At 51.1% G+C, this 10,892-nt stretch overlaps 1 protein-coding gene across 3 annotated transcripts; it reads left to right on the forward strand.

Moving 5' to 3' along the window:
- The first annotated feature begins 4,027 nt into the window (after nucleotides 1–4,027).
- Repin1 (replication initiator 1) lies at nucleotides 4,028–9,009 on the forward strand. 3 transcript variants are annotated; one of them, XM_028784730.1, is made up of 3 exons: nucleotides 4,028–4,133; nucleotides 4,853–5,050; nucleotides 6,287–9,009. In XM_028784730.1, the coding sequence occupies exons 2-3, from the start codon at nucleotides 4,894–4,896 to the stop codon at nucleotides 7,945–7,947; spliced, it is 1,818 nt and encodes a 605-aa protein (XP_028640563.1). In that variant the 5' UTR covers nucleotides 4,028–4,133; nucleotides 4,853–4,893; the 3' UTR covers nucleotides 7,948–9,009. The 3 variants fall into 3 exon arrangements, with proteins under 3 accessions (XP_028640563.1, XP_028640561.1, XP_028640562.1); XM_028784728.1 differs by having other exon boundaries at nucleotides 4,031–4,133; nucleotides 4,924–5,050; XM_028784729.1 differs by having other exon boundaries at nucleotides 4,031–4,133; nucleotides 4,924–5,050; nucleotides 6,290–9,009.
- Nucleotides 9,010–10,892: the final 1,883 nt, after the last annotated feature.

Raw genomic sequence — 10,892 nt, forward strand, 5'->3', positions numbered from 1 at the left:
GAAAGTCAGTTATGTCAAATGATGGTTTGCTAAAGCAGACACAGGTGAAAGAATGTTTTGCTATAACAAACATGTAAAAGTACACGTGATGAAGGAATATAAATATGACCCCACAGACAATGGGCGTTAGACCATTGCTCTGCGTTGCTCTGCCTTGCTATTCTTTGATCATGACACACATGTATTGGTTCGCCTTATGTTGTGTTGCTGAGCTCTGCTGGTGGTGACACCATTTGAGAGAAACTTGCTAAAGAACTTCTTGGGAGGCTCCTGTGGCTTCTTGCAGCTTCTTGTGGCTTCTTGCCACTTCTGTGGACCCTAGCGGGCTGGCAAGCCTTGGAGCTCCTTCTGACAGCTCCTTGCTGTCCTGTGTGATGTCTGCTGAGTGGACTGGTCTGCAGCTGCTGGTTCATGTGTGGTGGTTGCAAGTGGACTGGACTGCAGCTTCTGGTTTGTGTGTGGTGTTTTGCTAGAGGACTGGACTGCTGAATCCTGACAACAAAGATTGGACTCTCCCCCAAAGTACTATTTCTAAACAGGTTTACTTCTCCTGTGTCCTAATAACTTTTCTTTTCTACTACCTCTGGTGGGTGGTGGGCTAGAGAGGAGGTTGAACCCTTATTAAAGACAGTTGAAAAAATTTATGCCTACAGCCATGTAACTCAAATTAAAGACCATGCTTTTCCAGAAGAGACAATGAATCTTCAAGGGCCCTCCAGTGGGCCCTCAGCCTAGTCTGGCCCTGTACTGCTCCAGTAAACATGCCAAAAGCTGGGACATTCTGCATTAGGGTAGGTCACTTGGCCATTTGGCTGGCTGCTGGACCATGTCTTCCTTTCTGTGACACTGCACAGGCTGAAGCCCCAACACCAAAGCTTTATATTTCTGACCAGTACAAAGGCTCAGAAACCCTGGCCCAAGTCCTTGCCATTCATTCCCCTGCAGAGTCAAGGTGAATGCTCTGTTTCTTTAATTTAGGTCAGAAGTAAGGACAGGTAGCATCTAGTGAGTGGCGGTGGTTAGGGGAACAGGGTACTTCCTTTAGGAGTGGGGAGAAAAGGATTGATTTAGGGTAGTTCTCAACCTTCCTAATGCTGTGTGATCCTTTAATGTAGTTCCTTACGTTGTTGTGACCCCAACCATAAAATTATTTTCATTGCTATTTCATAACTGTAATTTTTCTACTGTTATGAATCTCAACGTAAATATTGGATATATGACTCCCAAGGGGTTTGAGACCCACAGACTGAGAACCACTGATTTAGGGCCTTGTTTAAGAAAGGAGAAGGGCTGATCACAGATGGGATGAAGGTGTCTCTTTGTGTGTATGAATTCTGCATGAGGGGCTCTTGCAAAATGCGGTAATTAACTGAAGCAATCCAGAGGCATCCGATCTGCACACTCATTAACCACATGCTTTTTACATTTCACACTTACTCTGTTGGGCCCAGCACTGTAGTGCTCTCCCCACACAAAAACCTGCAGCGGTTAAGGGTGAGGCTGGGTAGTGCTGTCATGTTCACCATGCAGCTGTGTGGCTACTGGTAAGTCTCTGAATATCTCCCAGGCTCAGAGTGTCATTTGTAAAATGAGGATCAGAGAGTCTGTTTCATAGGGCTGCTGAGGGAATGAAATGAGCTTTGTATGAGATGAGTTTATCACCACACTGGATGGAAAAATCAAGTCCCCCTGAGAGTTTAAGCATTTATAAAACATGCAGGTGAAAACGGTGGGTCTTACTGCTTGTTCTTCTGCAACTGTTGTGCTGGACACATGCTCTGCTGATGCCCTTTCCATATTTGTGGTGAGGGGAGTTCTATAATCTTAGCTGTGCTTTATGGGAATCGTGAATGGTCTGTGTGCAGTCCATATATCAGGGACTCCCCAGGAAGAGGAGAAGTATGACTCAAATAGTGCAGAGACGCACATCTCCACTCTCTCCAAACACAAACAGGGTTTCATAATATTGACACGTTCCAAAGTTCATGTGGAAAAACAGAGGAGCAATTCTAGACAGGAAATTTGAGAATCAAAACAAGACAGAATCACTGTAGGGAATACTGAAACTGTGAAGTCTTTTTTTTTTTTTTTTTTTTTTTTTTTGTTTTTTCGAGACAGGGTTTCTCTGTATAGCCCGGGCTGTCCTGGAACTCACTCTGTAGACCAGGCTGGCCTCGAACTCAGAAATCCGCCTGCCTCTGCCTCCCGAGTGCTGGGATTAAAGGCGTGCGCCACCACCGCCCGGCTTGAAACTGTGAAGTCTTAAAACCCACCTTCTGCAGTGAAACTATCAACACAAAAAGTAGCTCGGTCCTGGGGGAGATCACTTTCCAAACACGAACAGAAAGGTGCACACCAGAAAGAAAAGGATGGGCAAGTTTTAGCACATAAAACCAAAATTTTATAACTTCAAAAATTAATGTTGCTGAGTGAGGAGGGCATGCCTGTTATCCCAGCACTTGGGAGACAGGCAACCTGATTTGGGTATGAGGCCAGTGAGGTCTACACAGTGAGACCTTGCTTCTTCCCCCCCCCCCAACCCTCCACAAAAGAACAACCTTTTTGGGAAAATATTTTCCACATACATGACAGATGAATACCTTTAAGCATGAAGCCCAAACAACAAAACTTACTTCCCAGTCTTGAAAGTGAGCAAGTAGAAAATTAGGCAAAGATAAATTCTCAAAAGTCGTAACATAAACTGTTAAAAATAAATCACACAAAAGAAACAAGTCAGGAAACCAGAAATCCAAGAAACAGAAACTGAAGCAAATAGTCATTTTAATTAAATTTAGGAAAACAGCCCATGTTGTCAAGGAAATGGAAAAACGGTCATTTCTCAGGGATAACCAGTAAGTCTTGGATGATCATTTAAAAATCTATGCCTTGTCTTTGATCATCTGTTTCTACCTCCAAAAGTTTGATCCTGGGCATGGGGAGTCAGACATTAATCTATAAGGATATAGGAACAATGTGTATCTATTTGCATATTTAGTCATTAAAATATATATTAATATATTATATATTTTAACATGATATATACGAGAACAATGAAATGGGAGAAAACTTACAATATCTTAAGTGAAGAGCCAGCATATACAGTTGCAAGGGTTCCCCAATATAAAATACTCTTCAGAACACTGGAGTATGTCAAAATACCGGATGTAATTGACTCTAGGAGGCTAATATATGAGAGGGCTAGATGACCCTCTATTTCCTAAATATGGGAGAGATTTTAAAAGTGTTTTTAAAATAACTGTACAATTCAAAACTTGTTTCTGTTGAAAGCATGAAAGGACATAAAATCACACTGGTCTGGAAGCTCCAAGATGGGGTTCTTTTGGAAAGCCAAGGCCACCTGCTAGTGGGTGGTGAGTCATCACCACAGGCTTGCACCTGCCTCTGCAGATGCCACACTGGCTGCTGTGCGTTTCCGAGGGTAAATGACCCACTTGTACCAACAGCCACCTGGGCTCGGCCTGCATCTTTAGAGCTCAGGCAGCTCCGGATCTTAGTTGTGGGAATAGAGGGCCTTGCAGAATTCACAGTTGCGGGCCATTCATTCTCCATCCAGATGCGCTCTGTTGCCGTGGTGCTGGGTTGCAGCCCCAAGCTAAAGCGGCCTGGGCAAAGCCCCAGGCTCGACGCCAGGAGAACCGTTGGTGCCCTGTCTAGTTCTCTCTGGCTCTGAGTCTTTAAAAAGCCAGTAAGAGTGGACCAGACGCAGTGACCACAGCCTGGCCACAAGGTGGCCCAGGGGCGAGCATCCTCTGCAGGGGCAGAGGGTTAGGAAACTGAAGCTCCGGCCCTTGGCCAGACCAGAGCTGGTGGCTGCCATGACGACGGAGCGGGGGCGGGGGGACTCCCTGGCCTTATGCCCCAGCGGGAGAGCAGCGGGGTGACCTGGCCCGCCCCGCCCCCAGACCGCGGCCGCCTAGCCGAGACTGACCCTCCGCAGCTCCTGTAGTCACGTGGAGCTGGGAACCCGGCGCGTGGGGGGAGGTTGGGGACGGGCCTGGCAGTTGTGAACTCGAACCTGCTGCTGTCGCCGCTGCCGGGCAGGGAACCGGCCGCAGAGGCCGGCCTGGTGCTCTATGGATGGGTGCCGCGTCCCTGCGGGGCACGCGGGAGAGGTATGGGTCGAGCAGGGGCGCTGGGGCCACCGAGGGCGTGCGGGGGCAGCTCCACCTGTGGGGCGCGTGACCGTGAGTGTGTGCGGCTGTGGGGTTCGCGCGCGCGCGCGGGATGGGGAGGGGGGAGTGTTGCGGCGCGGGGCGAGCGCACCTGCGCACAGGCTCCTCGGGCTGCGCTGTGCGTGGGACACGGGATGGCCCACTGGCTTGTCGGAACCGGTCCAGCGAGCCAGCGAATGTGGACGGAGGACGGGCACCGATACAAAGGGGGAATGTGTGGGCCTGCTGCCACCCGGGGCTGTCCTAGATGCCCAAGGGGATTCTGGCGAGTCCTGGGCACTCTGGCGCTCTCTGCGTAGACCCTTGGGAAACAGGCCTGGAATTTATGTTGCGAGGAGAGTGGGGGAAGGGGAGCCAATAGGGATTCCAGAGTTACTGCCTAGGCAGCCCTTTGGCCACCGAGAAAGAGCCTTGCTACAGATGGAGGATTCTAAGGTGGCCCCCAAAGGCAGCACTGTGCTTCTTTAGTGAAGGGTCATATTCATGCTTTATTTAGTACAGTGTCCGCTAGGTCATTTGGCCAAGCTGTGTATGAAGCTTAAGGCTGAACCCTGTAGCCTTGAATCTGGGAGGGACTGGGTGATGACACAAACCTGCCCTAGCACAGCACAGAGCCTCACACTCATTTTTTTTTTTTAAACTTTTTCTCCCTTCCCCAGGTAAGGCTGACCTCTCAGCCGTTAGAGGTCTGAGCTCTGCCATGGGGATAGGGATGTCTTTATTGTTACAGTTTTCTCTGACATCCGGGGGCTACCGAAGTGTGGGCCGAAGCAGGCGCTGCAGCAGCAGAAGTATCCCCAGGAACATTCCCAGAAGGAGCTGGAAAAAGCTTCACCCCCAGCTCTGCAGTCTCCAGGGTAGAGTTTGGCATTTCTTGTCCCCTCAAACCAACCCAAAACTCAGTGCTCATGTCTCCTATACTTGAAGGACAGGGATGTACTGGGGAAGGAATCCATTCTCATATCATGGAGTCTTCCTTGGGTTCAGGCTGGAGTGGGGTGTGGGGTTGATGGGGTTGTGAGTCATGTCTATAGTCCCCCCAAAGAGAGCAGGTTGTAAAGGAATTTAGGAGGTTGTGCCTGGACAGAGGCCACGCGCAGACATGAAAGGTCTCTGGGCAGCCTTACTGCTACCCCTGAACTGGCTCTGTGTAGGAGGCTCTCAGGAATCTGGGCTCCCCTGTGGGATATAGCTGAAGTTGGGGCAATCCTTGGCCAGGTTTGGGCAGGACCAGGCAAGGGACAGAGATTACAATCTCTTCTTCCCACCCCTTTCTTTACCCCAGCAATCCCTAGCACCCCTAAGAGGTGCTGAGCCAGGGTTCTCCTTCACCCCAGCGGATGGGCAGCAGACTGGGTGTTCCTTCAATCGAGAAGTGCTTTCCTCCCCCCTGCCCCCAATGTCCCGATTGCAATTGCTTGGGTGTGGGTGGAGAAGGGCTGGCAGGCGGAATGTGGGTAGTCTGGACAGGTGGTGACCTGGCACTAGTCTGTGTTAGTAGAGACACCTTGCCCACCTCCCAGGTCTGAAGAAAGGCTGTTCCCACTTGCCCTCCAGGCTTAGAGCTGAGCTGGGGAGGCTGAAAGTACCTTCCCCAAGGTTTTAGTCAGATGGTTTTTGAGGAGATCTGGGCACACATAGGTGTTAGTGAGGAACACACACTGGCCTGGGTGTCCACAAGATCCTGTCCCCCAGCTTTGGTTTGCTAATGGTTTACAGTGTTCCCTCAGGCAACTCCTACCACCATTTTATGCCTCAAACTTGCTTCATGTGTCAAGTAGGAGCTCTGATGTGGCAGAAGGAAGTGCCTGCCACAGGAAGGCAACAGGGGTTTGCAATAGGTAGGCTACAGTAGGAATATTCAAGAATATTTTCTGTAAGTCCTCCTGATGCAAGGTAGATACCATGGGAGAATTCCAAAGGAGTATCAGCATGTCTCCCTTCTGGAAGTTTCCAGGGCAATAAAGATACAAAGATATCACATAAAATAGAACAGTGATGGCAGTTCCTAGAGGGAAGCTTTCTTCTTCCTTGGGGTCAGAAGGGAGAAACTGGGCTTAGTTCCTACAGTGATTGTGCTTTTCCACCCTCAGCAGAGGAAGAACCGATGCTGGAACGGCGCTGCAGGGGCCCCACGGCCATGGGCCCGACCCAGCCCTGGCTCTTTTCTGGGCCCTCCCAGGAGTCCTCCCAGCCCAACAGAGGGTTGAGGTACCAGGGCAAATCAATAGCTCAGCCCGGAGGCCATGCCCCAGGCAAAGTCCATCGATGTGCCCACTGTCGGAAGCGCTTCCCGGGGTGGGTGGCCCTGTGGCTTCACACTCGGCGGTGCCAGGCCCGGCTGCCTCTGCCCTGCCAGGAGTGCAACCAGCGCTTTCGCCACGCCCCCTTCTTAGCGCTGCATCTTCAGGTTCATGCTTCTGCAGTTCCTGACCTGGGTTTCATCTGCCACCTATGTGGGCATAGCTTCCGAGGCTGGATAGCCCTGGTACTGCACCTGCGGGCTCATTCAGCCTCAAAGCGGCCCATCACTTGTCCTGAATGTGACAGACGCTTCTGGCGACAAAAACAGCTTCGAGCTCACCTGCGGAGGTGCCAGCCTCCTGCCCCTGAGGCCAGGCCCTTCATATGCGGCAACTGTGGCCGGAGCTTTGCCCAATGGGACCAGCTGGTTGTTCACAAGCGGGTACATGTGGCTGAGGCCTTGGAGGAGGCAGCAGCCAAGGCCCTGGGTCCTCGCCCTCGAGGACGTCCTGCAGTGACTGCTCCTAGGCCTGGTGGAGATGCTGTGGACCGCCCCTTCCAGTGTGCCTGCTGCGGCAAGCGCTTCCGCCACAAGCCCAACCTGATTGCCCACCGCCGCGTGCACACTGGCGAGCGACCACACCAGTGCCCAGAGTGCGGGAAGCGGTTCACCAACAAGCCCTACCTGACCTCGCACCGGCGCATACATACCGGCGAGAAACCCTACCCATGCACCGAGTGTGGCCGCCGCTTCCGCCACAAACCCAACCTGTTGTCGCACAGCAAAATCCACAAGCGCTCGGAGGTCTCAGCGCAGGCTGCCCCCGACACCGGGAGCCACCAGATTGCAACGGAGCCTATGGCACAACCTGCACTTGGGGTGCCCCTGGGGTCACCGCGGACCCCGGCCGAGGCACCTGCGCCCCTGTATAGCTGCACCGACTGCGGCCGCAGCTTCCGGCTGGAGCGCTTCCTGCGGCTACACCAGCGGCAGCACACAGGCGAGAGGCCCTTCGCCTGCGCAGAGTGTGGCAAGAACTTTGGCAAGAAGACGCACCTGGTGGCCCACTCACGCGTGCACTCAGGTGAGCGGCCCTTCGCCTGCGAAGAGTGTGGTCGCCGTTTCTCACAGGGTAGCCACCTGGCAGCCCACCGGCGTGACCATGCACCGGAGAGGCCCTTCGTGTGCCCAGACTGTGGCAAGTCTTTCCGCCACAAGCCCTACCTGGCCGCTCACCGACGCATCCACACAGGCGAGAAGCCCTACGTGTGTCCCGACTGTGGCAAAGCTTTCAGTCAGAAGTCCAACTTGGTGTCCCACCGGCGCATCCACACAGGTGAGCGGCCCTACGCCTGCCCCGACTGTGATCGCAGCTTCAGTCAGAAGTCCAACCTTATCACACACCGGAAGAGCCACATCCGGGATGGCGCCTTCTGCTGTGCCATCTGCGGCCAGACCTTTGACGATGAGGACCGACTCTTGATGCATCAGAAGAAGCACGATGCCTGAGAGGGGCCGTAGGCCTAGGGAGACAGGCCTAGATGTCCTTGACAATAGGGTGTCAGTGACCCGGGTCCAGTACCCACACTGACGTTGCTAGAGGGACAGAGGAGACTGATCTGGGCTCTGTTTAGGAATGGACTTTCCTCCAGGTGTCCAGGGAACCCTTTTAGAATTCGGGGACCTGGCTTTGAACTAGTCAGGCTCCAGCAGGTTTTCTAAGGGTCTACTCAGAGTGCCCTGTACCCTGGGAAAATAGCAATAGCAGCCCCATCTACCCTTTGAGTCCTCAACTAGCCACCAGTGGGAAGGGAGCCACTCTATCCTCTGGTGTTAACGCCTTAATGTCCCCAGTCTTTTTTCTGAGTTACTTCAGGTCATTTTTTTTTTTTTTTGGAAGTAGGTGTGGTATAGTCGTTAGTAAATGAATCCTGGGGCAGGGAAAGTGGGCTGGCTGGCTACACCTCGGTGAACCTGCTGGCTTGTCAGGCGGCAGCAGAGGTGAAGCTGAGTTGTTTTCTTTCTTTTTCTTTTGTACCATAACCCTTCTGCAATGCCTCCTGTGTAGGTACCCAGATGTGTAGCGATCCATCCACGGGTAGGAATTCCATCTATTTCTTGCATATTATCCTCCCAGGACATCTATTTACTCCTTCACCTGCCTGGCTTTTTTATCTGCCCACTCTCCCTCAAGTATCGGCCTTCCTGGTGGTTTTGTTTAAACCCCTGACCCTCCCCAACTCTTTTCAGAGCTTCAGGGTTTATGTGAAAGACTAGCTGGGGGGTTGGCTGCAGGGAAGGTCCTGGGTAGATTTCCTTTTTAAGGTTTCCAGGGTGTGGATGGCAGCCTCCACCATGCACCTGGGTGCTGGGGCGGGCACTGTTACCTCCGGAAGACACTGCTTCTCTTGTAGGGTGGGTCTAATTGTTAGACATCTTACTTGTAATGATTGGATTCTGCTTTCCTATGACATCTGCCTACTGGGTCTTGTTTTGTTCCTTGGATTGAAACAGAACAACCATTTACCCTCCTTTACAAACTAGAGAATAAAGATTTGGTTTTAGAATTAATGGCTGGTGGCATTCTTTTCTGTGAGAGCTGTGGTGATGGAGGAGGAAGCATCACTGTTTCCTAAAAAGGAGTCAGGCCCTGGGGCTCGGAAAGCAGCTGACTTCCTCTATACTCTCCTCCCAGTCCTGGCTGGAGGCAGAGGTAGGTACACCCAGACCCGAGCAAATTCTGTGTGGTGGGAAAAAGCACCAGAGAAGGATGCTTATTTTGGAACCAAGGTCTTGTAATATTAGACTCAGGACTATCATTGTTTTTCTTACCACTTCAGCTGTTGTGTCATACCATGAGAGCCTCCTTTGAAGGGTGGTGGACCTTACATGCCCTGGTTACTACATCTGTAGTTTTGTCAGGGCTTTGTGAGAAAGGGAAAAGAGGTGTTCTGAGCAGCAAAGATAGCTTTCAGCTCACACATCCCCAACACTGATTACAGATCCACACAGACATGAGCTCAGCCTTTTCTAGGGTCAGCTCAGAGTCAGCAGGTCCCGTAAGCTCAGGTGGTAGTGGTTTGAGTTTTGTCTGGCAGGGCCTCCCTGGTTGGTTTGCTGAATGCAGATCTGTCATTGATAGCTGCACGCACAGCTGCCTGCTATTATTGTCAGGCACCAACAGGCCCTCTCACCTGTCATCTCTGCACCAAGCCCTAAACAGTAGTGCATAGGAATAACTTTGTTTTGTGAATGGACTTTGCTAAGTTCTCTCTGATCCCACCTTATGGGCTGCTCTGGGTGCTCTTGCTCTCCCTTCAAATTCATGTAAACACTTGCACATGGACCTGGAATGCTAATTACTAGAGGCTGACACTCAGGTCTGTCTGTTTCTGCCTCCTTTTGTCTTAAAGATGTGTGTGTGTGTGTGTGTGTGTATGTTGTGTTTGCCTTCATGTATGTTTGTGTACCTAGTGCCTATGGAGGCCAGACCAGGAGAGGTTATTAGACTCCCCGGAACTGGAGTTATAACTGGTTGTGAGCCACCATGTGAATTCTAGAAATCAAACCCAGGTCTCCTGCAAGAGCAGCTTAACCGCTGAGCCATCTCTCCAGCTCACTCTCCCAGCCTTGACCACCACTGTATAAAAAAGTGTGCTGTTTCTGGTTACATAATACTAGGTTTGGGGAGATGGCTCAGTTTGTAGAACATATATTCACCGCAGGCATGAAGACTGGAGCGTTGCTTCCCAGAGGCCGCACAAACACTGAATATGGTGGGTCACAGTTATAATCCCACAGGTACCGAGATCCCAGTATCTTTCTTGTCACCTCAGTTAGCCTAGACTACTTGATGGAGTTCCATCCAATTAGAGACCTTGTCTCAAACAAGATGGAAGGCGTCTGAAGATGCATAATGTGGCCCTCTGGCCGTCACATGCACCACACACACACACACACACACACACACACACATAATATAGACTCCCTGTGTATGTATATATGTATGTGCTTCCACATATAGTTTGCATTTCTTTTTTCCTGAGACAGGGTCTAATACAGCTCCAGGCTGGCCTTGAATGCACTGTCTCATTGTGTAAGGTAGTCTAGCCTTCACATAATATTGTACTTCATTCTTTCCATGCTTGAAACAGCCTTGGTCCCGAATGTCAGTCTGGAGAGTCTGTCACTCTAGATTGGAAGTGCTGTTCCTGGGGCACACTAGCTGGAGGAGGATTGGAAACTAAAATGCTGCCCTGAGAGGTAGGAATGAAAGTCCAGAAGGGTACATAAGCAGGTGGGAAAACCTATTCATCTATTTCACAGGTAAACACACCAAAGCCCAGAAACAAAAAAAGTCTCTCTTGTGATTACTGCACATGAATTTAGTGGAAAATGGCTAGAAACTTGACCCCAGTTTCCACTGCGCTTAACAGGTGAACAGCAACTGGGCC

This window comes from Grammomys surdaster, unplaced genomic scaffold, assembly GCF_004785775.1.
Source record: "Grammomys surdaster isolate TR1022 unplaced genomic scaffold, NIH_TR_1.0 124820, whole genome shotgun sequence".
NCBI lineage: Eukaryota > Metazoa > Chordata > Mammalia > Rodentia > Muridae > Grammomys > Grammomys surdaster.